The sequence below is a fragment of the Mastigoproctus giganteus genome, chromosome 12, assembly GCF_048544385.1.
Source record: "Mastigoproctus giganteus isolate SK-2022 chromosome 12, ASM4854438v1, whole genome shotgun sequence".
NCBI classification, from domain to species: domain Eukaryota; kingdom Metazoa; phylum Arthropoda; class Arachnida; order Uropygi; family Thelyphonidae; genus Mastigoproctus; species Mastigoproctus giganteus.
The window spans coordinates 103,318,950-103,345,082 of record NC_143586.1 but is presented as its reverse complement, the minus strand read 5'-3'; the positions used below and the strand labels follow the sequence as shown (position 1 = coordinate 103,345,082).

Genomic DNA, 26,133 nt, shown 5'->3' with positions numbered 1-26,133 from the left:
CAACACCGGTCTGTCTCTTCTATATAATCAGCCTTTTACTATATCCGAGTTAACGGATGCTCTTAACAGAGCACCCAATAGTGCAGCTGGCCCTGATGGTATATTTTATATTATGCTAAAACACTTGAATGATACTGCTTTACAAATTCTTTTAATATTTTTTAACAGAATTTTTGAGGAACATGTTTATCCTCGCTCTTGGAAACATTCACTTGTATTAGCCATCCCTAAACCAGGAAAAGACCTCTCTAATCCAGGAAATTATCGTCCAATTTCCTTAACTAGTTGTTTGGGGAAAACACTGGAGAAAATGGTTCTAAAGCACCTCACCTGGTTTCTTGAGTCACATAACATCTTACATAAAAATCAGTATGGCTTTCGGCAAAATAGATCTGCATTAGATATGATGACCAAAGCAGAATCAAACATCAGAAACACTTTTGTCAGAAATGACCACTTTGTTATGGTAAGTTTCGATTTAGAAAAGGCCTTTGATACAACGTGGCGTTTCGGTATTCTACAGGATCTTTACACCGTTGGTCTACGAGGCAGGCTTCCTTTGTTTATTCAGAGCTTTCTCCAGGGCAGAACCTTTCAGGTTAGTCATCTAAATGTTCTTTCTAGAATTCATATACAGGAGGAGGGGGTCCCTCAAATAAACAATATCATCCATGATATTCCAAGCACAGTAGAATTATATCATTATGCAGATGACCTCATGATTTCGTGCCAAGGAAAAACTATTGATTCTATTGAGAGAGAGACAGCTTCAGATCTCAATTAACAAAATTGAGCTGTGGATGTCTCACAATGGCTACCGCTTATCAGCACAAAAATCTAACTGTATTCATTTCTGTAAAAAACGTAAGATCCACCCTGAGCCTGAACTACATCTTAAAAATTTCACCATACCTCTTTCCAATAGTATCAGATTTCTTGGCCTAATCCTGGACAATAAATTAAACTTTTACAACACATCACATATCCGAGAACCATTTTCTTGAAAAAATTGAGAATATCCTCCGAGTACTATCTTCATTGACATGGGGTGCTGACCGATACACTCTGCTTTGGCTATATCGGATATTAATTCGATCTTGCTTGGATTACAGAGCTCAAATCTATGACTCCGCCAGGAAAAGTGCACTAACGGCTAGACACTATCCATCACAGTGCCCTAAGAACTGCTTTAGGAGCATTCAAAACATCCCCTGTACAGAGTCTATATATAGATGCACATGAACCTCCACTCCATTTTCGGAGAAAAATGTTGATCCTCAACTATGCAGCAAAAATACGGAGTCTTCCTTTTCATCCTATCTCGCCATACTTATTTGAGCCCCAATGGACAACATTTTATCAAAACAAACCTAACGAAAACAAGCCTATTGGGATAAGGTTGCTACAGTTAACCCAATGTTGGAATCTAGACATGGGTAATGTCTTTCAGGAAATGAGAAATCACGACCCTCCATTGTCTGATTATACACCGGTCTGTGACTCTTCTCATTCCAACAATGGGGAAAAAAGCAAGCAGCAGACCTTACCATCAGGAAACTCCATGCTGCACATGTCGCAGAAAATTCTCAGTGTCTTCAATTATATACCGATGGCTCGAAAACAAGTACGACAGTGGGTGCAGCGGCAGTTTCTTCTATCTTTTCTACTTCTGTGTCCCTTCCAAAGGAATGCAGCGTCTATTCTGCTGAACTGTGGGCGATTAAAATAGCTCTAGATCACGTGATTAATCTGTCCAGGAAGCGAATTATGATCTACTCCGATTCTCTGAGTGCAATAAAATCATTGAAAAATCCATCCAAACCAATCCACCCCGTCTTGAAGCAAATTAGATCACAGATTATTGCGTTACAAGCTGTAAACCAGTCAGTCAGTTTCTGTTCGATACCAGGCCATATAGGCATCAAAGGAAATGAATACGCAGATCATCCAATCAATGTAAGGTCTCCTAACTACCAAGTGTCATACATTTGTCATACTACAAATCAGTCCTAAAAAAACTTCTGTAAAGAGCAATGGTTGGAAATCTGGCAGGCTCAGTACGGCAATAACTGCTTCAATTTAAACAGGAACCTAAGTTGTGGCCTTCAAGCATGCGATCAAATAGGCAAGAGGAGGTGATCCTGGCTAGGACGCGTATTGGGCATACGTACATATCTAACCCATATTTATCTCCTCAAGGGGGAAGATCCGCCTATTTGTACATTTTGTTAGACTACACTTACGGTGAGGCACGTTCTAATAAATTGCAATCATTATAATAATTATCGAAACAAAATTTTCAAATCGCTTTCACATCTGCAAGAACCTTTGACATTACCACATCTGATTGGAGACAATGCAAATCTAGCTGAGTTCTTTTATTTCTTAAAGCAGACGGGATTATTTTACAGATTTTAACTGGTAATTGCACTACCGAATAGAATCAGGCACAATATGGCCTTAGCAGCCCTTGTGCCATTAAATAACATATCAACTAACCAATAACCCTAAACCTATATCCCAGTGCAGTTATAACACTATACAGTATATATATGTATTTCGGTATTGAATATTATCTCTGAGTTACGTTATATGGCTTTCTTTTCCCCTGTCAACTTATATGTATTGGTTTATGATGTTACATTTGTAATAACTAGGTCTCTGTATTTATTTAGTTAAAAAAGTACAATTCAATTGACAATGAAATTTAATAAGATTAATAAATTTTACTGATTAATTGATACTACTATACTTGCTATCTAGTTTTCTGTTAAACCTTACACTAGCATGTTGTATCTTATAACAATGGCGGCAACTTAAGAACGGTTAATCTATGGACATGAGGTATTATTTACTTTCCAAATCGCGGTATCTAAATTCATTGAAAATAAACCACGGAGCTTGACTAAGTCTATAAGCTACTTATAGAAAATAATTTAATCTAATAATTAAGTCAATAAAGCGGCTAAGTATAATTAAAAACTTCGTTTGCGGGAGCTGCAAAACCTGTCCACACGTGGATTTGATACTCTTACCAGTACTAAGTAATAACCTACAAAATCTCTATCTAAATTCAATTTAAACTAAAGTATTGTTACTAGGAATATAAAGCAACTCTAAAAATAAATTAATATGCCAATTTCAGTCAATAAAAAGCAAAAACTTCTCTATTTGCTGGAGCCGTAAAAACTTTGCCTGTTCACATGTACTCTCGCACCCACAATTACCTTGCTTTCCGGGCTGCTGCTGCTCATTCTAACCAGTGCAAGAATCACTTTTGCCTCTGCCTGTGGCCACTGTTAACCTTTTAGTCTGTGTATCCCCCCCCAAGCTAGCAGTTTTCCAACCCACCTAACACTGCCTTGATAGCATCAGCAAATATTCTTACACCCTTTCTATTTAAATGTGCCCTATTCCTGTAGAAGCAGTCTCTCCTGTCAACAAGCACAGACCAGGCTGAAAAAAATTCTACCCCTTGAGCCTTGCACATTCTCTCCAGGGCTGAATTGATTGACAAGTCTCTCATCATATACTCCTTCCTATTGTGTCTGGGCAGAATTGCAGACACTTTCACATTCAACCCAAACTTGCAACTTTTTTTTTTTCAACATTGACCTGTACTTGTTGAGTAAATCTGGAGATCTCATACTCTTAATGTCTTTACTTCCAAGTTGTACAACATCATCACCTCTTGTGCCCTTAAAAGATATCTGCTCTACAACGTCATTAACCTTTCCCCCTGGCAGACATAAATTATTGCAATATTTAATGAAAATATGAGGTAATGGTAAAGAGTTTATCTGATATGTGAAGTGGTTTGAGTGTTTTTACTCTTGTAATGTAATTTACCAAATATCAACTATATTCTTGACGAAACTCAATTGGCAAACACTAAAATTCGTGACATACAAAGGAAATTGCAATAAGCAAAATGGGGAGTAAAAAGGATGCCATTAGTAATCCAAATTGGAATTGTTTTCCAGTTGTAGATTAGAAAAGACTGCAGTCAATGATAGACACTTGTCTAAATGTATTTAGTAAACTTCCATTACAGTGCTTGTGTAGAGACTTTCGTAATAACAGGACCCCCTTTTTGGAGGCAATTTTTCATTTTATATTAAGTTGAAAAACATGCACATTTTTATGTACTATGCTTGCTCTTTTGGCACCGTCAACCTTATTGTTGCTTAAAACAAATGAAAATATTTTAAAGTTTTATTAAATTAAATAAAAGTTTCTGGAGTATTACTGTATAAATGTAATAAATTTAGTATTAACATAATAATAAAATCCTGTCATTAGTGAAATTTATTGATGCCATATTGAACACATACATGCATAAAATACACTAATTACTATACCAGCAAGGAAAGTGGATGAATAATGTTGAATTTTAAAAAGCCAAGGTGTGTGCAAATTCGACAATGAATAGCCAGACACTGATTTGTAAAGAGTGGTATATCTACTGTTAAAGGTCTGAGTTAAATATGAAATAAATGTCACCTGTGCTAGGAATGAATTCTCTGAAGTAAACAAAGCTGTACAATTAACTTTTCCTAGAATTTAATCTGTATCATCTCGTTCTCAAAGCCAAAAATCAGGAGGAAGGAGGGTTATATCTGGATTTATTTCTTCTAGGAACCTTAAAAAAAAGTGATAAGTGGGAAAACATTTAAATGGAAGCACTATAGCCATTAAAATGCATGACACTTTATAGGATTGATCATGGAACCACAAAAAAATGCATTAAAACAGGATAGCACTATAATTGGGAGTGTTATTATGAGAGTATACTGTATTTTATACATATAAGCCTTATGATACTTCCTGAAATACTATCAGTGTTGATCTGTAGTTAGTGGAAAATATAAATAGGTTATTCTAGGCACTCCGTGATTATTATACTGTAGAAAGTTTATGCTGATTTTTGTGTGGATATTACTATATAATATTTATATTATATAATTTGACTACTTTAATCTTGTAATTGTTATTGTTTTTATTAATTTCATCTTATCTTTTTAATAATCCCCTCACTTCTTTTAAATTTCAGTTAATTTCATTCATGGTTTTAATTAGTATTTTAATTTGTCATTACTTTAATTGTACTTTTGAACACTTTGGATTACTCGCTAGAGAGTGACAGTGTAATCTGCTCCTTAACAGCTAATTCAGAATACACCATTTCTTTTTGTTCTTGCATGGATGAATGTCAGAATAAGTGAGGTAATGAATTAATATGTTGATGCATATGTGTTGGGCTTATACTGAATTAAGGAATTTTGTCATGATAATATACACAATATCTAATTCGGAAATTTTTTTTACATTTGTTTTTTTCTGCAGTATAGATTAAAATTACATAGATTAAAATTATTCATATTCTATATATTATTAAAATTATGTATTGTGTTATATTTTATTAAAATTATATAGATTAATATTTCTGATCCATTTTCTTCATCATTATATTTAATTTGTTCACGAAACTGAGCTTTTATAATATAGTGCAGTATATGACAATATTTCAGATGCTTTAACTAATTATCAAATCACAGCCAAATAGAGAACATGTAGCCTGCAGCACAAATTGTCGCAAATATTTTTGATAGCAGTAAAATTTTTCCAACAAAAAGTGCGAAAGAGAGATGTGCTCAATAGTATATTTAAATATCTTTGTTTGTCACATCTGTTTTATTAATGGAAATTACCAGTGCTTTTTTTGTGAAAAAATAGGTGCCAGTACTCATTCTTTGCTATCAGGAAAAATTGAAAATTAAAAGGATATGAAAAGTACTTTAAAAATTTTTTTTTCTTGATATTGTTACTTTCATAGTAATGTTTTTGGAATAAGAACAACAAATTTAGTATATTAACACAGTTTATTAAGTATAAATTAATTATTCAAGTGTATATAGAAAAATAAGTAAAATGTGAATAAAATAATTAAATAAATCGGTCAACTACTGAGTGCTGGGCACTCAGGATGACACGAATGGTCGTTATTGTAGTATCTCAAATAGAGAGTTTTTTGGTAACTGAAAAAGGTTTCTAGTACCCCAGCTTAGCCTAAAACTTAGGAAATAACGAAAACGTTGTCTATTTGAGTCTTTCCAGTTGTGAATGACAAGGGTGGGAGAAGTGACTCCAACTTCTTCCTGGAGATGCAATTAAAGTCTCGGGGGAAAAGCGACTGGCAGGTGAGGGCCGTACAGAAATAGAATGGGGAACCCGAAAAAGCCTCCACGCAGGTGCCTCTCCACCACCACCACCGCCTCAACACTGGCCCTCTGAGTACCTCCTTGCCGGGATAACTGCAGCTTTGAAAATTATTAAAAAAATACTTCTCTTCACAAAATTTATAAATGACCTTTATAGAATTATTAACTAACTATTTAGCAACCTTTTTGTCACCAAAAGGAGAGTTACTTAGTACAAAGAAGCATGCTATTGAAGCGCAATAAAATTGTTTTTTTAATTTTAACACAAAAAGTAAATGATAGATTTCAATCGGAATAGTTTTCCCTTGTTAAGCATCAAATAATGCATAGCTAATGTGATTTTTAAATTTTTTTAGCTCCATCAGTGACAGAAATAGAGTGGGGAACACGAAAATTACTCACATTTTCCTGTCTGGCGCCGCCATTTTTAATTTTAAAAATATATTTTAAACATACTCATTGAGCTCTTTCCAATGGTGTAGCTGTAGGCTGTCGACAAAATTTTTATCCCCCCACATTTTAACCCCCACCTCCAATTCTCAGACAAATTTTTTTCAACAGCGATCAATATGGTGTTATGTTGGCCCACTTGATGTGCAAATCCATGCAAAATTTCTAGTCAGTAGGTTGAGTGGTTCCAGAGATACAATGCTGTGAAAGACGGATGGACAGGCAGACATCCGAGTGACATTTTAAGGGTCCTTCGTTAGACTATGGCCCCAAAAAATAATAAGTAAAAATAAATAACATAAGTAAAAATAATTTTATAATAAAATTTTTGTAGAATATTACAAATTTTTATTAAGTTTTCATCTGACACCCTATGCCGACTTCTTTTCTTTCTCTTTGTGTGTGTCGGTTGCTGAATGACATTTCCGAAGCAGCCACGAATTGACATATTTTGCTGGATCGAAGCGGGTCAGCGGTGGGCATACAATTTTAAGAAACAGTAGTGAAGAAACTGTTTTTGTTATCAACGAAGCTCTGATTGTACTGACAATCAGATTCATTTGTGAAAATCCTCGTTAACATTCACTCGATGAAATTGGTATCATACTCAGAGCGTCCATCAAATTCTTCAATTCTTCCGAAACCATCTATTCAATTAGGTACCCCCAAAATCCATGAATTGCATTTAACTGTAACCTAATTGACAATTATTCTAACTTCATTTTCACCAAATGTCAACAATTTATGCTTAGATGGGTTTAATGCCTTCGTTGTCCTCATTTTCCTTCTCTCGTCATCGGTATTGTCACTAGTTCTTAAATTTGAATTTTTTTTTTTTTGAAACTGTCCAAAATATCAGTGTCATTTGGATATTCAGGTACTGTGACCATGTAAACAGAGATAGGAAAATTTTACGGAAAAATGTGAATAACGCATTTCCGCGAAACAACAGATGATTATTTGTTGGGGTAAAAGAAAATCACTCTCCCCTAATCTCGAACGGAGTGCTTACAGTCGATTCACAGTGGTGTCCAACCTACGGCCTGCGAGGAAAGTGAACTAAAACAGTATTTTAAATTTTGTTAATTATCAAAAAAATTCTCATTAAATGTTTTTGTTCAGTAAATGTAATTGTGTATTGTACTTAATAAAATTTTTGAATATTTTCAATTTTACTTTTACATACAACAAGATATGGCATGTGTAACACACTAAAGAAATCTAACTTTGAATTTTTTTGAATATGGCCCCTGTACAGGAAATATTTGGACACCACTGCAGTGGAAGGTGGACCAGAGCCCATTGGGAATACACCCCGCAGACTAGCATGACTTCTCCATATGTGGGACGGTTGGTCGAATAGTTTTTACCAGGTACCACTAAGTTGTAGAATGGTAATCCCTTCAGCTTTCTTAATTCGTGCAGCAGCACTAACTGCCTAAATTGCCTGAAGGCGAGAAATGCGAACAGTGCGTACTGAATTAATTCTCTCCTAATCCGTTCGCTATATGAAAATTTTCTCACTCAACGGAAACTATTTTAAATGTAACTTCCAAGGGGAATTCAGAATAATTAAACAGAGGTCCGACTGAGTAATTTAGAATTATATAAATGGTTATACAGTTTTATATAGAAAATATCTTAACAATAGACAGTGAAAAATGTAAATTTAGTTAAATAATTTTAAGCTTATTTAAATAGTAGATAAACATGTGAAAAAAATTTATGGAATATTACAAATTTCGAAGTGCACTGCATCCAAATTCCACACGTCACTGTTAATAAAGGTGCCGTACTGTTGTGTACCGTCACAAAAAAAGCACTGGAAATTACATAAAATTTGCAGGAGTAATTTCAAAATATATTTCTTTTGAAGGATACAATAATTCATGATGAAATTCCCAAGTGTAGGAAAGAGAAATGTAAGGTAAGTTATAGGAATCATGTGAGAATGAGTAAAATTCTCTTTTTCACCCCGTTTTCTTATATATTTTTTTTATTGCTGATATATGCATTATACTGAGTAACACAATACAGTGTAGTATTATTATTGTACTTATGTATCACATAGTAGTAGTAGTAGTAGAAGCATGTGATGCAAGAAAGCAAGGTTATGTAGCATTGGCCAAAAGAAAGAAAGAAAGGAAAAAAAACCATTAATCACATCCATTCTCTCTAAAAATTTGCCCAGTTCCTCCTTGATTTTATTTAAGCTGGCACTTCCATAACGTCAGATGAAAGTTTGTTCCAGCAATTAACTACCTGCTGGCTAAAGGCAAATTTCCACACATCTAGTCTATAATTGTCTTTCCACGGTTTGAATTTATGCCCCTTCAGGTTCGTTATCTGAGAAAGAGGAAGAATCCCATCAGATTTGAGCCTGCTCAACCCATTGAAGATCTTATACAGCTCAATCAGATCACCCCGCAGTTGCCTAGTCTCCAGATGCAGCAATTTGCATAACTTAAGCCTTTCATTCCCCTCAACAATCTTGTAGTCCTTCTCTGTAGAAGCAACTCACTCAAGCAACTCTACTTCCTTACTAAAATGACGCCTCCAGACCTGTACGCAGTACTCAAGGCGTGACCTGACTATCCCTTTGAGATGATTATCCCTTTTGTATAAGGCATTACCTTATACAAAAGGGATAATCATCTCTCTTTCCCTACTAGCAAAATTCCTCTATATCATTGACAACAACCGTTGACCTACACTGCTCAGAAAACTTCATATCTAACTGCAGAATTACTCCCAGGTCGTATTCATTCTGTACCACACAGTTGATACATTTCTCTGGGGTTACTTTTACCCATATGTAGTACTTTGCATATATCAATTTTAAACTTCAGTTGTTCCTTCTCAGCCCATCTGCCCAACTTTTCTTGATACTGTTGCAGTAGTAAACTGTCATTACTGTCGCTAACAACCCTGTCAACCTTAATATCATCTGCAAACTTGGATATTAAACCTGATATACCTTTATCAATATCATTGATAAATATACACAACAACAGTGGGCCCCAATACTGAACTCTGGGGGACTCCACTAATAACATTAGTCCACAAAAAAAGGAGCAGCCACTGATTACCACTCTCTGCCTTCTCCCACTCAACCAACCTTTTATCCATTGTAGCAAATTGCCATTAATACCATACTACTCCAATTTGTACAGTAGTCTTCCATGCAGAGCAGTATCAAAAGCTTTCCTGAAATCCAAGTATATGATATTTTTGCATCCAGTTCCTTTGTAACCACATCATAGTATCCAATCATATTGGTCAGGCAAGACTTCACCTTAACAAACCCATGCTATGTCCGAATTATTACTGCAGTCTTGTCTAGATGATCTTGCAATGCTTCTTTAAGCAGTGATTCCATTATTTGCTCCGGAACAGAAGTTAAAGATACATGCAGTTACTAACAGGTTTGTAACTGCAGGTATCACCCGTTGATCCCCTTTGTCAATCGGGGATACATTTGCAGATCTCCAGTCCATGAGGGATTTCCCCTGATTCCAAGGATGCTCTCATAATTATGGCTAAGGGTTTACTTACTTCCTTTGCCTCCTCCTTTAATAGAATTGGATAGATCCCATCCACCCCAAGTGCCATTCTTATGTTTAACTTCAACAGTTTCTCCTCCACTTTGCTCTCCACTTCACTACTTAATTCCTCATGTGTAAATGTAGATGCAAAATACTCATTCACTTTGTCAGCTATCTGATCAGGATCATAACATTCAAACCATTAATATCAAGTGGACAAATCTGATTCATCCCCTTCCTTCTAGAGTTTATAGAAATAGAGAAGTTCTTGCTGTTTTTCTTAGCATCCTTTTCCAAAGATTTCTCATAATCTACCTTCGCTTGATTAACCTCCTTTGTGACTCAATTACAGACTTGCTTATATCTACCATAGACTTCTGTCGCCTGATATTTTATATGCATCCATTGCATTTTTCTTCTCTGCCACGAGTCTTATTAGGTCATCTGATATGCATTTAGGCTTAAACTTTGAACAGTATTTCTTAATCGGTATGAAAAGCCTAGTAGCTTGAATGCTTCCCATTTAGAATTTGCTGTTGGTAACATCATCAGTTGGTCCCACTGTATAGAATTTAAAGACAATCTGAGACCACTGTAGTCAGCTTTATGAAAACAAAAACCCTTCCCTTTACCCCTGATGGTAGTAATATCTTTAAGTAAATCTCACATCAGTACACTGTGATTACTGCCACCCAGTGGTTCCTTTATCTGCAAATTCTTAATGCACAAATAATAACTGCTGATAACTCTCTCTTGTTGCCTCTCAAACATGCTGCTGCAGAAGACAATCATCCAATGAATTCACAAAAATCTTGCTAGTGTGTGTGAGTGATCAATCCACAAGTTACAGTCTGGGAAGTTAAAATCCCCCATTATTAGACATTCTGATTTACTGGCCACCTCTATTTATCTGTACACTTGTTCATTGTACTCAATAGAGTCATTAGGCCTATAACACACTCCTACTCTCATTTTCTCAGTGCTTATGTCACACCAAACTGACTGAACATTGCACTGTCCACCAATGTTAACTGAATGCACTTCCTTCGAATTTGTGTTTCTTAACTAACAGCATTACCCTCTCCTCCCTTCCTATTCTGCCCATCCTTTCTGTAAACATTGTATCCCCCAAATTCCAATTGTGCACTGCTTATATCTATGTGACACCATGTCTCTGATATCCCAACAATATCTGCCTTTGATTCCCCCCACGCTAGCAGTTTTCTGACCCACCTGACACTGCCTCGATAGCATCAACAAACACTTTTGCACCCCTTCTATTAAAGTGTATCCCATCCCTGTAGAAGCAGCCACTCCTGTTAACAAGCACAGACCATGCTGAAAAAAATTCCACCCCATGAGCCTTGCACAATCTCTCCAGGGCCGAAATGATTGATAAGGCTCTCATCATGTACTCCCTCCTATCATGCCTGGGCAGAATCGCAGCCACTTTCAAATTTAACTGTAACCAATTTTTTTCAACATTGACCTGTACTTGTTAAGTAAATCTGCAGATGTCCTACTCTTAATGTCATTAGTACCAACTTGTACAAAAATTTCACTCTTTGTGCCCTTAAAAGATGATATCTGCTCTACAACGTCATAAACTTTTGCCCCTGGGAGACTTACCCTGGTCCTATTCCACCTATCCTTTTTACACAATATATTACCCTTCTCCCTGAAAGTGCGGTCACTGAGAATAACTAGTTCCTGTGGGACCAGTGCATCTGCCTTGGAGATTGCCGCTGTGTTGCCTGATGCACAAGAGTGAGCTCCGGCATTGAGTTGGGTAGCTGAGAGCTTAATGGTCCCCCACTTCAAAACCGTCAAAGACCTGACTCTTCAAACTCTCATAGGCACCCATCAGAACACTGAGTTGGCACAAATCTTTTGACACTCTCTGCAACTAGCATGCAAAGAGTATATTCATTAGTTAGATCATGTGCTGTTCCAGAAAGGTCCCCAAACATTTCAGAAGTTGCACATTTTTTTAGGCTGTGATGCATTAAATAATTAACCCCTTCAGTTCTACCTTGGGCCACAGCACTCCTGCCACTTTGTGCCCGTTGCTTTGCTGCTCTAGTCTGGAGCATGATATCCGATTGAATACTATTGATTAACAATGAAAATTAATAAGATTAATCAATTTAATAAATTAATTATCAATACTACATGATCTAATAGATTCCTACAGGCAATAATACATATTATGCTATCTAATTTTACGTTAGAGCTACCTATTTACTACAATTAAAAAATATGAATTTCCTACCACTCACTCTATACCAGTGTTTCTCAACCTTTTCATTGTTGCAGCACACTACAATCACTATTATACTCATATATATATATATATATTAGAAAGAATGTAAGATAATAGATTCCCCAAATTAGCTTATACATATAGAGCAAAAGGAAAAAGAGACAGAGGAAGACCAAAGAAAAGATGGGCAGACCTCTTCGAGATCGGAACAGGCGGATTGCCTAATCCATGAAGGAAGATAAGATAAGATATATTATTATTATATTTATATTTATAAACATTATAAATATTTATAATATATGTATATATAAGTGGAGAGTATAAAGGTAGGTAGATAATGTCAAAGTGTTAGTGGAACTGAAATTGTAATTATTGAGAACAAAGAAGAGAAAGATGATAATAATAAGTAATTAGAAGTACTTAATGCTGTGTGTCCTATGATTTCAGTGCCTTCTTCTGGGGCCAGCCGCAAAAATCAAAGGAAAAAACGGCAAGAAGTATAGCCTCTGTTTGTGACATGAAATAGCATTCGCATTAGCATTAGTAGAGGCATTTGATGCAAGAAAGCAAGCTTATGCAGCATCAGCCAAAAAAAAAAAAAAAATAAAGTAAAATAAATAAATAAAAAATAACCACTTCCACTTCACCCCTCTGTTCGTTCGAAATACCTGTCCAGCTGAGTCTTAAACTTATTTAGGCTATCAACTTCCACGACAAGGGATGGAAGTCTATTCCACCTACCAACCACCCGCTGGCTAAAGGCAAATTTCCGCACATCTATCCTACATCTGTCTTTCCTCAATTTGAATTTATGCCCTCTCAGGTGATTATTCTGAGCAAGAGGAAGAATCTCATCAGCATTGAGCATGCTCAAACCATTCAAGGCTTTGTACACCTCTATCAGATCACCTCGCTGGTGCCTAGTCTCCAGACACTGTAATTCGCAAAACTTAAGCCTTTCTTCATAAGAGCACCCCTTTGTTCCATTCACTAATCTTGTTGCCCTTCTCTGTACTCGTTCCAGCAGCTCTACATCCTTCTTGAAATGAGGCCTCCAGGCCTGTATACAGTACTCTAGGTGTGGCCTGACCATTGCCTTATACAAGGGAATGATCACCTCCTTATCCCTGCTAGAAAAAAATTCCTATATATCATTGACAATACACCATGAGATACTCTTGTAGCCCGTCTGCACTGCTCAGAGAACTTCATATCTGCCTGCACAACCACCCCCAGGTCCCTTTCATTCTCTACCACTGTCAGTGTAGTACCACAGATTTGATACGTTGCTCTGGGGTTGCTGTTTCCCATATGTAGTACTTTACATTTGTCAATGTTAAACTTCATTTGCCACCTCTCAGCCCATCTGCCCAACCTTTCCAGATCCTGTTGCAGCAGCATAGTGTCAGTAGTGTCCTTGACAACCCTGCCAGCCTTCGTATCATCTGCAAACTTGGACATTAAGCTTGATATACCATCATCAATATCATTTATAAATACAGAAAACAATAAAGGACCCAATACTGAACCCTGAGAGACTCCACTAATAACATTAGTCCACGATGAGCAGTGTCCATTGATTACCACTCTCTGTCTTCTCCCCCTCAACCACCCCTTTATCCATAGCAGCAATTTGCCTCCAATGCCACACTGCTCCAATTTGTGCAGCAGTCTTCCATGTGCAACAGTATCAAAAGCCTTTCTAAGATCCAAATATATAATATCAAAGTTATTCCCTGCATCCAGTTCTTTTGTGACTGCATCATAGTATCCAATCAAATTGGTCAGGCAAGACTTCCCCTTAACAAAACCATGCTGTGTCCGAGCTATAACTGAAGTCTTGTCTAGATGATCCTGCAGTGCTTCTTTAACCAGTGCCTCCATTAATTTTCCGGGAACAGAAGTTAAACTCACAGGTCTATAATTACTTGTGTCAGCCTTTGATCCTCCCTTGTGAATTGGGGTCACATTTGCACATCTCCAGTCCATGGGTACCTCCCCTGAGTCCAAGGAAGCTCTCATAATTATGGCTAAGGGTTTGCTTACTTCCTTTGCTGCCTCCTTAAATATAACTGGATAGATCCCATCCACCCCAGGTGCCTTTCTTGTGTTTATCTTCAACAATTTCTCCTCCACTTTACTTTCAGTTATTACAAGATTCTCTAGCTTACTGCTAGAGTTGAATACACCTCTGGCATTCCCCTCGCTGAATAACTCCTCATGTGTGAATGTCAATGCAAAATATTCATTTAGTTTGTTAGCTACCTGAGCAGGGTCATCAACAGTTGACCCATCGATATCAAGTGGACCAATCTGATTCATCCCCTTCCTTCTAGAGTTTACATAAGTAAAGAACTCTTTGCTGTTTTTCTTCGCATCCCTTGCCAATGATCTCTCGTAATCTGCCTTCGCCTGCCTAACCTCCTTTGTAACTTGGTTACAGATCAACTTGTATCTATCATAGGCTTCTGTGTCACGTGATAATTTGTATGTATCCCATGCATTTTTCTTCTCTGCCATATGCCTCATTAGTTCATCTGACATCCATTTAGGCCTAAACCTTGAACAATATTTCTTAGTTGGTATGTAAAGCCTAGTAGCTTCCAAGATAAGTTCTTTGAATGCTTCCCATTTTGAATTTGCTGTTGGTAACATCATCAGTTGATCCCACTGTATAGAATTTAAATACTGTCTCAGTCCATCATAGTCGCCTTTACGAAAGCAATACCCCTTCCCTTTACCCCTAATGGTAGTTACCTCTTTGAGTAACTCCCACTTCAGAGCACTGTGATCACTGCCACCTAGTGGTTCATTTATCTGCAGATTCTTAATGCATGAAGAATCACTGCTGATAATCAAATCAAGAGTATTACTCCCTCTAGTTGCCTCCCGAACATGCTGATGTAGAAAACAATCATCCAATAAATCCACAAAAGCCTTGCTAGTGTGTGAGTGACCAGCCCACAAATTCCAGTCAATATCTGGGAAATTAAAATCCCCCATTAAAAGACTCTCTGATTTACTGGCCCACTCTATTTCTCTGTACAGTTTCTTATTATACTCATCAGAGTCATTAGGCCTATAGCACACTCCTACTCTCAATTTTGATCTCCCAATGCTTATGTCACACCAAACTGACTCGACACTGCACCGTCCAGCGATGTCGACTGGCTTCACTTCCTTTTATTTTATGTGTTTCTTAACTAATAGCATAACCCCTCCTCCCTTCCTATCCTGTCTATCCTTTCTGTAGATATTGTACTCCCCAAATTCGAGTTCTGCATTCCTTATATCTGTGTGGCCCCACGTCTCTGAAATCCCAACAATATCTGCCTTTGATGTTTTGAGCAATACCTCAAATTCATCAAATTTATTTACTAAACTCCTATCATTGGTGTACACGCTAGTATACATGCACCTGCTCTTCCTCTTAGCCACCCTAACACAACCCATGTGTTCACTTGTACCCCCATGATTCCCAGCAGTCTCTGAAATATCCTGCATCTTATTTTCCAGGCTGCTGCTCATTCCAATAGAAGCAGTGCAAGAATCACTTTCTCCTCTGCCAGTGGCTACTGTTAATCTATTAGTCCTTGAATCCCCCCAATCTAGCAGTTTTCCGACCCACCTAACACTGCCTCGATAGCATCAGCAAACATTCTTGCACCCTTTCTATTTAAGTGTATCCCATCCCTGTAGAAGCAGTCTCTCCTGTTAACAAGTACAGACCAGGCTGAAAAAAATTCTACCCCTTGAGCCCTGCACAATCTTTCCAGGGCCGAATTGATCGACAGGGCTCTCATCATATACTCCCTCCTATCGTGTCTGGGCAGAATTGCAGACACTTTCAAATTCAACCCTAATTCACGGCTTTTTTTCATCAGTGACCTGTACTTGTTAAGTAATTCCGCCGATCTCCTAATATATGCAACACGTGAAAATTCAGTATTGAAGATAAGGATTAGAATTTAAATTTAAATTATATGGCTTACGTATATTTCATGGCTGACCCGACAGAGGCAGAATGCAAAGATTAAGAAGTGGGATTAACTTACTGAGGTCGAGTAGATATATGATCGTAGAGGTCTGTACTGCAGAGGAGGGTAATAAAATGTATAATGTAAATCTGTTCTGAAGTATTTATGGTATAAATAATGGCCCGTGTGTAAGAAATTGGAAAGTTAAGGAAGTAATCAAAATTAAAATTAAATTACTCTGGCTACCCCATATATCATCAGTTAGAAACTAAGTTTGATTAAATCAAATTAAATTTTGAATATATAATAGGGGTTTGGATGTTATAGCAGTCATTTTATCAACAATATCCACACCCGATTTGGTGGATGTTGTTGATGAAATGACTGCTATATATAACGTAGCAAGAAACATGAGATGGCCTAAGATTGTTTTCTGTGCCATGCTCAATGTAAATGGGATAAATGCACGAATTATCTACATAGAAAACAACCAGGATGCTCAATGCAAGAGGGAGTTTTTGAGAAACCTAGACTCTAGTGTCGTGAACCGAGGAGATAAGAAAAAGATTAGATTGTAATATTGGGATCTGCAAGGTGTATCATTTGAAATTGCATGAGTTTTGACAAGCTTTGCATGAAAATGCTGTAGACACCAATGATACCAAAGAACCAGAGATATCCACCAGAAAATAGGGAAAATGCTGTTTAACATGTTACTCTTAAAAAAAAAATTGTTTTTTTAAGTTTTCCTGTACATATTGCAATATATATTTTTTTTTTTTGCCTAGAACATGCAGTAATGATATGTAGTAACTTTCTTCAAAGGCTGCAAAGCATTCTGACAATGATTAGTATGAATGTTTTATTATATTATCTACATTTCGTTTTTGAACTAGAACTTCTTTTTTTGCTTTTATATTATAACATCATTTTCTCTTTTGTTTAAATGCATGCTCAGATTTGTATAAATTGAAATCACTTTTTTAAGCTTTTTTTTATTCAATTTCTAAATATATGTGTGCTAACAAATCAAGGTTAAAAACATGAACAAAATAGTAAAATATAATTCAAACTTTAAATTCAATGTGAAACTACTTGAAAAATGCAAACGATAATAAAAAAAAAACACTGCTGATGTATCTGACAGATACATTACAACCCACCACTTTTTTAATGGGACTGTGACATCCGAAGAGTTAATAAAATTGGATAGATCCCATCCATTCCAGTGCTTTTTAAGTTTAACTTCAGCAGCTACTTTTCTCTTGGTTGTTACAAAATCAATTAGCTCCCTGTTAGTGTTTGATATACTTCTGATATACACTTCACTAAAGAGTTCCTCGTGTATGAATATAGATGCAAAATATTCAGTTTGCCAGAAACTTGAGCAGGATTATCAACAGTTAAACTGTCAATATCAAGTGAACCAATGTGATTCTTTGCCAAAAGGTTTTCATAGTCTGCCTTGCCTAACTTCCTTTGTGACTTGATTATAGATTAGTTTTTATCTACCATAGGCTTCTGTATCACCTGATAAATTTATATGCATGCCATGCATTTTTCTTCTCTGCCACATGTATTATTAGTTCATCTGAGATCCATGTTCATCCAGTAAATGCTCAAAAGTCTTGCTTATGTGTGAGTGACCAGCCCACAAGTTCCAGTCAATATCTGGAAAGTTAAAACCTCCCGTTATAAGGCATTCTGATTTACTGGCCCATTTGCTTTCTCTGTATAGTTCATTGTACTCATCAGAGTTATTAGGGCTATGCACACTCCTACTCTCATTTTTGTTTCCCCCAGTGTTTATGTCACACCAAACTGACTCAGCATTGCACTGGCCACTGATGTCAACTCAGTGCATTGGCTTTGATTTTATGTGCTTCTTAACTAAGAGCATAAACTCCCCTTCTGTCCTTTCTATACTTTGTGGAGTTATTATTATTACTAGTCACATAGTGCAAGAAAGCCTGAGGCTTATGCTGCACCAGCTAAAAAAAAATTTCCAAGTTATCCTGAGAGAGCGAGAGAGAGAGAGAGAGAGAGAGAGTCAGAAGTAGAAGAGAATCACCAAGAAAGAGAAGAATGATGATATCCTGCTCAGGACCCTTGGTGTGCCAAGCCCATACTCACCAGATGTGAGCTCCTGGGAGTTCCTGGGGCCACAAGACTTGTAACACCACACAATGTTCTTTCTGTACACATTGTACTCCCCATATTCAAATTCTGCATTCCTTATATTTGATGACGACCAGCACTTTAAATTGATGTATATGCAAGTATACATGCACCTGTTCTTACTCTTAGTTGCTCTAACACAACCCATGTATTTCTATATTCCACAATGACCCACAGCAAGCCTCAAAATCCCCAGCACCTTGCTTTCTGGGCTGCTGTATGTTTCAATAGAAGTAGTGCAAGTATCACTTTTACCTCTGTCTGTGGCTATTATTAATATACAGTGGTTTCTGTTTATTTGGGCCACTGTTTAATCGGGGCAACCATTTATTTGGGACATATCTTAAAGAACAAAATCTAATCGAGGAAATAGCCGGGGTTTTCTTCTCTTAATTGGGACAATATGCCATTTAATTGGGGCAGGAAACTGCAGCACCCAGTTGTTAATTAAACTGACAATGACTATAAACTGTAGAGTGGCACTTACTTCAATCCACAATGATTAGTGGCATTTCAGCGATACGGACAATTCAGCCAGGGCACTCTTATTTTGGCAGCCTTTGTGGTTCCTTCCCCCCACCCCACCCACCTTCCTTACATGGCAGTGTAGGGATTATCTCTGCTAGCAAAACATACTCTTAATTTTGCCTGGGCTGCTTCTTAAGGTAACATTCTTCTCGACATCTGTCGAAGATTTCGCATTTCTAGAATTGTCATGAACCTCATAAAATCATTACCCTAAGAAAAAGCAGCCCATGCAAATTTAAGGGGATGTTTACTGATACAGTACTGTAATGGAATTAATTTATATTTTGGGGGGGGGGGGGTGTAATTCTCACAAATGGAAAAACTGCAGCATAGTTTCCAAAGGGTGTGGGGGTTGTTAAATATTTACAAGCACACCACTGCCCACAGCCCTAGTTGTTGCACGTGAATGAATCATCTCTCGTGTCATTCTCCTTTGCCTTCTCAGAGCATAATTGTGCTATCATTGATACTGAATCAGCATATCATTGATATTGAATCAACATCAAATCAGGAAGTGTAGAGATTTTTCAGTACTGTGATTTTTGATAATTTTTTATTTTAATTTTATAAAATTTCAGACCATTAACAAGATGCCATGTGAAGATTTGTCACTAGCTGAAAAAATTGCCTTACTGGACAAAATAAAAGGGCATCTGCCCAATATCAGTCATCGTTGTTTGGCAGAGATTGGAGTACCAAAATCTACAATTGTACGCTTGATACACCAGCAAGATAAACTGTGAGAAGAATGGACACTCAATGAAAAACAGGGAGCATCCCAAAAATGCAAACATCAAGGTAAGGATCCCGGCATTGAGGATACCCTAAATCAATGGATCTCTATTGTAACTAGAAGAGGAGTGCATGTCAGTGGTCCAATGCTGAAAAAGAAGTTGGAGGAATTAACTAAGAAGCTGAGTATTGATGATTTTCAAGCAACAGATGTTTGGTTATCTCGATGGATAGGTAGGCATGAGATTAAATTCAAGAAAGCACATGGCAAAAAAGGTAGTGCTAATGTTGTAAGTGCAGAAGAATCTAAATCTAAGAAACTACCAATCTTACTTCAGAAATTTTGTGCAGGTGATATCTACAGTGCTGATGAAACAGGCCTGTTTTATTGTGCCACGCCTGATAGTTCTCTGTGCTACAGTCGTGTAACACTGTCGGGAAAGCAATGGATTGCATAACTGTGTTATGTTGTTCAAACATGTCAGGAACTGATAAAAAGAAGCTGTTGGTTATTGGGAAAAGTGCTAAGCCTTGATGCTTTAAGGAGATAAGAATGGACAGTTTACCAGTTGAGTACTATGCTAATAAGAATGCATGGATGACTTCTGAAATTTTTAAGGAATGGTTAAGGTGGGACATTGAATTACAGCGGAAATCAAGAAAAGTTCTGATTCTTGACAATTCTGCTGCACACCCCAAGTGTTCAGAATGTTTGAATAACATCCAGCTGGAATTTCTGCCTGCCAACACATCTTTGGTACAGGCAATGAATATAGGAATCATAAAAAATTTGAAGATGTACCGTGGAAGTTAGTGAACCACATCCTAGAACTAGTTGAAGAAAATCTACTGACATATCATCTTCCACAGCCAAGGAAGTGAGTGCAACGGTTAACCTTCTCTAGGCATTACAGTTGGTTGCTGATAGTTGGTGAGAAATAAGCAGTAAGACAATTCAGAACTGTTTTCTCACTGCGGTTTTAAGCTTTCATGCTTGGAGATGCCAGAAACAGCGAAAAGTGAATATGAAGCCATTTCAAAACTGCTAAAAGTTGGGAACTATGAAGAATTTGAAGGTATCAATAATAACATTGAATGTTACAACAAAAATGAAGATTGTGAAGATGGACTTATTGAAAGCACTCTATCAAAACACCAAGATGAGGAATCAAAAGTCAAGGAAAGTAATGAAGGTGACACATCCGAACTTGAACGAGTGACTACATAGGACATCAGGAAATTCATTGAAACATTACGACGATGCTTCATGCAGGAAGGCAACGAAGGCAGTCCATTACCTGCACTAGATGTCTGTGCTGATTTTGTTCACTCACAGTCAGTCAAAAAAACACGGCAGAGTACACTGGATGAATTCCTCTGTCAATGACAATTAGGAACTAAAAGTTGAAGGGCAAGTATGTGCATGTTTGTTACATAAATTAAAATTTTAAATAGCAAATATTTTTCCTAATAGGATTGGATCAGACTTTAAGAACGACATATGTATCCTCCGGCAGGTCATTAATGATGTTAATATTGATGATGAGTGAAAATGGAAAGTTCTGCATGAAGAATATTTAAATATTAAATATTTGGCTCTAATTTATTCTGAAATTTATATGAATAAATAATTTGTTGCTCAGTGAAATAGTATTTTTGCATTTTTTATATTTTTATAACTATTTATGTGAAACTTCGCATAATTGGTGCAGCCGCTTAAACGGGCCAAAGTGCACTAGTCCTGATGTGTCCCAATTAACTAGAATCGACTGTACTAGCCTGTGTATTTCCCTCCCAAAATAGCAGTTTTCTGAACCACTTAATATTACTTCAACAAATATTCTTGCACCCTTTCTTTTTAAGTGTATCCCATCCCTTAAGAGGCAATCTGGTAATAAGTCCTGGTAGTAAGCACAAACTACAGTGATCTCAAGACAGTTTTTAAATTCTGTACAGTGGGACAAACTGATGATGTTACCAACAACAAATTCTAAGTGGGAAGCATTCAAGGAATTAATCACGGAAGCTACTAGATGTTTCATACCTATTAAGAAATATTGTTCAAGGTTTAGGCCTAAATGGTTGTCAAATGAACTAATGAGACTCGTGGGGGAGAAGAAAAATGCATGGGATGCATATAAATTATCAGGCGACACAGAGGCCTATGGCAGATATAAGCTAGTCTGTAATCATGCCACAGAGGAGATTAGGCAAGTGAAGATAGATTATCAGAAATCTTTGGCAAAGGATGCTAAGAAAAACAGCAAAGACTTTTACTTATATACACTCTAAAAGAAAGGGGATGAATCAGATTGGTCCACTTGATATCAATGGTTTGACTTTAGATGATCATTCTCAGAAAGCAAACAAATTGAATGAGTATTTTGCATCTACATTCATTCACACATGAGGAAGGAAAATTCCAGAAGGTTATCAAATTGTAGCAGGGTGCTTAATGATTTTGTAATAACTGAGAGCAAAGTGGACGATAAATTGTTGAAGTTAAACATAAGAAAGGCACCTGGGGTGGATGGGATCTATCCAGTTATATTAAAGGAGGTGGCAAAGGAACTAGGCAAACCCTTAGCCATAATTATGAGAGCATCCTTGGACTCAGGGGAGGTCCCCACGGACTGGAGATGTGCAAATGTATTCCCAATTCACAAAGTGGGATCAAAGGGTTACATGAGTAATTACAGACCAGTTAGTTTAACTTTCTGTTCCGGATAAAATAATGGAGTCACTGGTTAAAGATGCATTGCAGGATCATCTAGACAAGACTGCAGCAATAATTCAGGAAAGTCTTGTCTGACAAATTTGATAGGATATTATGATGTGGTTACAAAGGAATTGGTTGTCCCGGAGTATAAACAGAAAAAAAAAAAAAAAACTGGATGCAAAAAATAATTTTGATATCATATACTTGGATTTCAGGAAATCTTTTGACGCTGTTGCACATGGAAGACTACTGTACAAATTGGAGCAGAATGGTGTTAAGGATAAGTTGCTACAATGGATAAAAGGGTGGTTGAGTGGGAGAAGACAGAGGGTGGTAATGAATGGACACTGCTCTTCGTGGAGTAATGTTATTGGTGGAGGCCCACAGGGTTCGGTGTTGAGCCCAATGTTGTTTTGTATATTTATCAATGATATTGATGAAGGTATATCAGGCTTAGTGTCAAAGTTTACAGACGATACAAAGGTTGGCATGGATGGTTGTTAATGACAGTAATAGCAGTGTGCTACTGCAACAGGATCTAGGAAATTTGGGCAGATAGGCTGAGAAGTGGCAACTGAAGTTTAACATTGACAAATGCAAGGTAGAAGTAACCCCGGAGCAATGTACCAACTACACTTAGGGTGGTAGAAAATGAAAAAGACCTGGGAGTATTTGTGCAATCAGATATGAAGTTTTCTGAGCAATGCAGACAGGCTACAAGAGTAGGCCATGGAGTTTTGTCAATGATATACAGGAATTTTGCTAGTAGGGAAAAGGAGGTGATGGTCCCTTTGTAGAAGGCAATGGTCAGGCCATGCCTTGAGTACTGTGTACAGGTCTGGATGCCTCATTTTAGGAAGGATCTAGATTTGCTTGAGCATGTACAGACAAGGGTAACAAGATTGATGAGGGGAATGAAGGGATCCTCTTACCAAGAGGGTCTTAACTGCTGTAAATTGCATTGGCTGGAGACTAGGCACCTGCGAGGTGATCTGATTGAGGTGTATAAGGCCTTGAATGGGTTGAGCATGCTGAATTCTGATGGGATTCTTCCACTTGCTCAGATTACGAACCTAAGGGGGCATAAATTCAAATTAGCATTAGCATTAGCATTAGCATTAGCATTAGTAGAGGCATTTGATGCAAGAAAGCAAGCTTATGCAGCATCAGCCAAAAAAAAAAAAAGAAAAAAAAAAAAAAAAAAAAAAAAGTAACATAAATAAATAAAAATAACCACTTCCACTTCACCCCTCTGTTCGTTCGAAATACCTGTCCAGCTGAGCCTTAAACTTATTTAGACTATCAACTTCCACGACAAGGGATGGAAGTCTGTTCCACCCACCAACCACCCGCTGGCTAAAGGCAAATTTCCGCACATCTATCCTACATCTGTCTTTCCTCAATTTGAATTTATGCCCTCTCAGGTGATTTTTCTGAGCTAGAGGAAGAATCCCATCAGCATTGAGCATGCTCAAACCATTCAAGGCTTTGTACACCTCTATCAGATCACCCCGCTGGTGCCTAGTTTCCAGACACTGTAATTTGCAAAACTTAAGCCTTTCTTCGTAAGAGAACCCCTTTGTCCCATTCACCAATCTAGTTGCCCTTCTCTGTACTCGTTCCAGCAGCTCTACATCCTTCCTGAAATGAGGCCTCCAGGCCTGTATACAGTACTCTAGGTGTGGCCTGACCATTGCCTTATACAAGGGAATAATCACCTCCTTATCCCTGCTAGAAAAATTCCTATATATCATTGACAATACACCATGAGCTACTCTTGCAGCTCGTCTGCACTGCTCAGAGAACTTCATATCTGCCTGCACCACCACCCCCAGGTCCCTTTCATTCTCTACCACTGTCAGTGTAGTACCACAGAGTTGATACGTTGCTCTGGGGTTGCTGTTTCCCATATGTAGTACTTTACATTTGTCAATGTTAAACTTCATTTGCCACCTCGAAGCCCATCTGCTCAACCTTTCCAAATCCTGTTGCAGCAGCATAGTGTCAGTAGTGTCCTTGACAACCCTGCCAACCTTCGTATCATCTGCAAACTTGGACATTAAGCCTGATATACCATCATCAATATCATTTATAAATACAGAAAACAATAAAGGCCCCAATACTGAACCCTGAGGGACTCCACTAATAACATTAGTCCACGATGAGCAGTGTCCATTGATTACCACTCTCTGTCTTCTCCCCCTCAACCACCCCTTTATCCATAGCAGCAACTTGCCTCCAATGCCACACTGCTCCAATTTGTGCAGCAGTCTTCCATGTGCAACAGTATCAAAAGCCTTTCTAAGATCCAAGTATATAATATCAAAGTTATTCCCTGCATCCAGTTCTTTTGTGACTGCATCATAGTATCCAATCAAATTGGTCAGGCAAGACTTCCCCTTAACAAAACCATGCTGTGTCCTAGCTATAACTGAAGTCTTGTCTAGATGATCCTGCAGTGCTTCTTTCACCAGTGCCTCCATTAATTTTCCGGGAACAGAAGTTAAACTCACAGGTCTATAATTACTTGTGTCAGCCTTTGATCCCCCTTTGTGAATTGGGGTCACATTTGCACATCTCCAGTCAATGGGTACCTCCCCTGAGTCCAAGGAAGCTCTCATAATTATGGCTAAGGGTTTGCTTACCTCCTTTGCTGCCTCCTTTAATATAACTGGATAGATCCCATCCACCCCAGGTGCCTTTCTTGTGTTTATCTTCAACAATTTCTCCTCCACTTTGCTCTCAGTTATTACAAGATTCTCTAGCTTACTGCTAGATTTGAATACACCTCTGGCATTCCCCTCGCTGAATAACTCCTCATGTGTGAATGTCGATGCAAAATATTCATTTAGTTTGTTAGCTACCCGAGCATGGTCATCAACAGTTGACCCATCGATCTCAAGTGGACCAATCTGATTCATCCCCTTCCTTCTAGAGTTTACATAAGTAAAGAACTCTTTGCTGTTTTTCTGCGCATCCCTTGCCAAGGATCTCTCGTAATCTGCCTTCGCCTGCCTAACCTCCTTTGTAACTTGGTTACAGATCAACTTGTATCTATCATAGGCGTCCGTGTCACGTGTTAATTTGTATGTATCCCATGCATTTTTCTTCTCTGCCATATGCCTCATTAGTTCATCTGACAACCATTTAGGCCTAAACCTTGAACAATATTTCTTAGTTGGTATGTAAAGCCTAGTAGCTTCCACGATAAGTTCTTTGAATGCTTCCCATTTTGAATTTGCTGTTGGCAATATCATCAGTTGATCCCACTGTATAGAATTTAAATATTGTCTCAGTCCATTGTAGTCGCCTTTACGAAAGCAATACCCCTTCCCTTTACCCCTAATGGTAGTTACCTCTTTGAGTAACTCCCACTTCAGCACACTGTGATCACTGCCACCAAGTGGTTCATTTATCTGCAGATTCTTAATGCATGAAGAATCACTACTGATAATCAAATCAAGAGTATTACTCCCTCTAGTTGCCTCCCGAACATGCTGATGTAGAAAACAATCATCCA

General features: G+C 37.6%; 1 protein-coding gene across 2 annotated transcripts in view; it reads left to right on the top strand.

The window, feature by feature from the left end:
- Window positions 1–26,133, top strand: part of LOC150077310 (NAD-dependent protein deacetylase sirtuin-3-like) — a 193,772-nt gene that overhangs the window by 140,148 nt on the left and 27,491 nt on the right. Inside the window, exon 6 of one of the 2 annotated variants that reach the window (XM_090386289.1) lies at window positions 8,548–8,598. The exons of the other annotated variant lie outside the window; for it this stretch is intronic. Coding sequence (XP_090242415.1) covers window positions 8,548–8,598 — 51 coding nt within the window. The remainder of the gene's footprint in view (window positions 1–8,547; window positions 8,599–26,133) is intronic. 2 annotated transcript variants of the gene reach the window in all.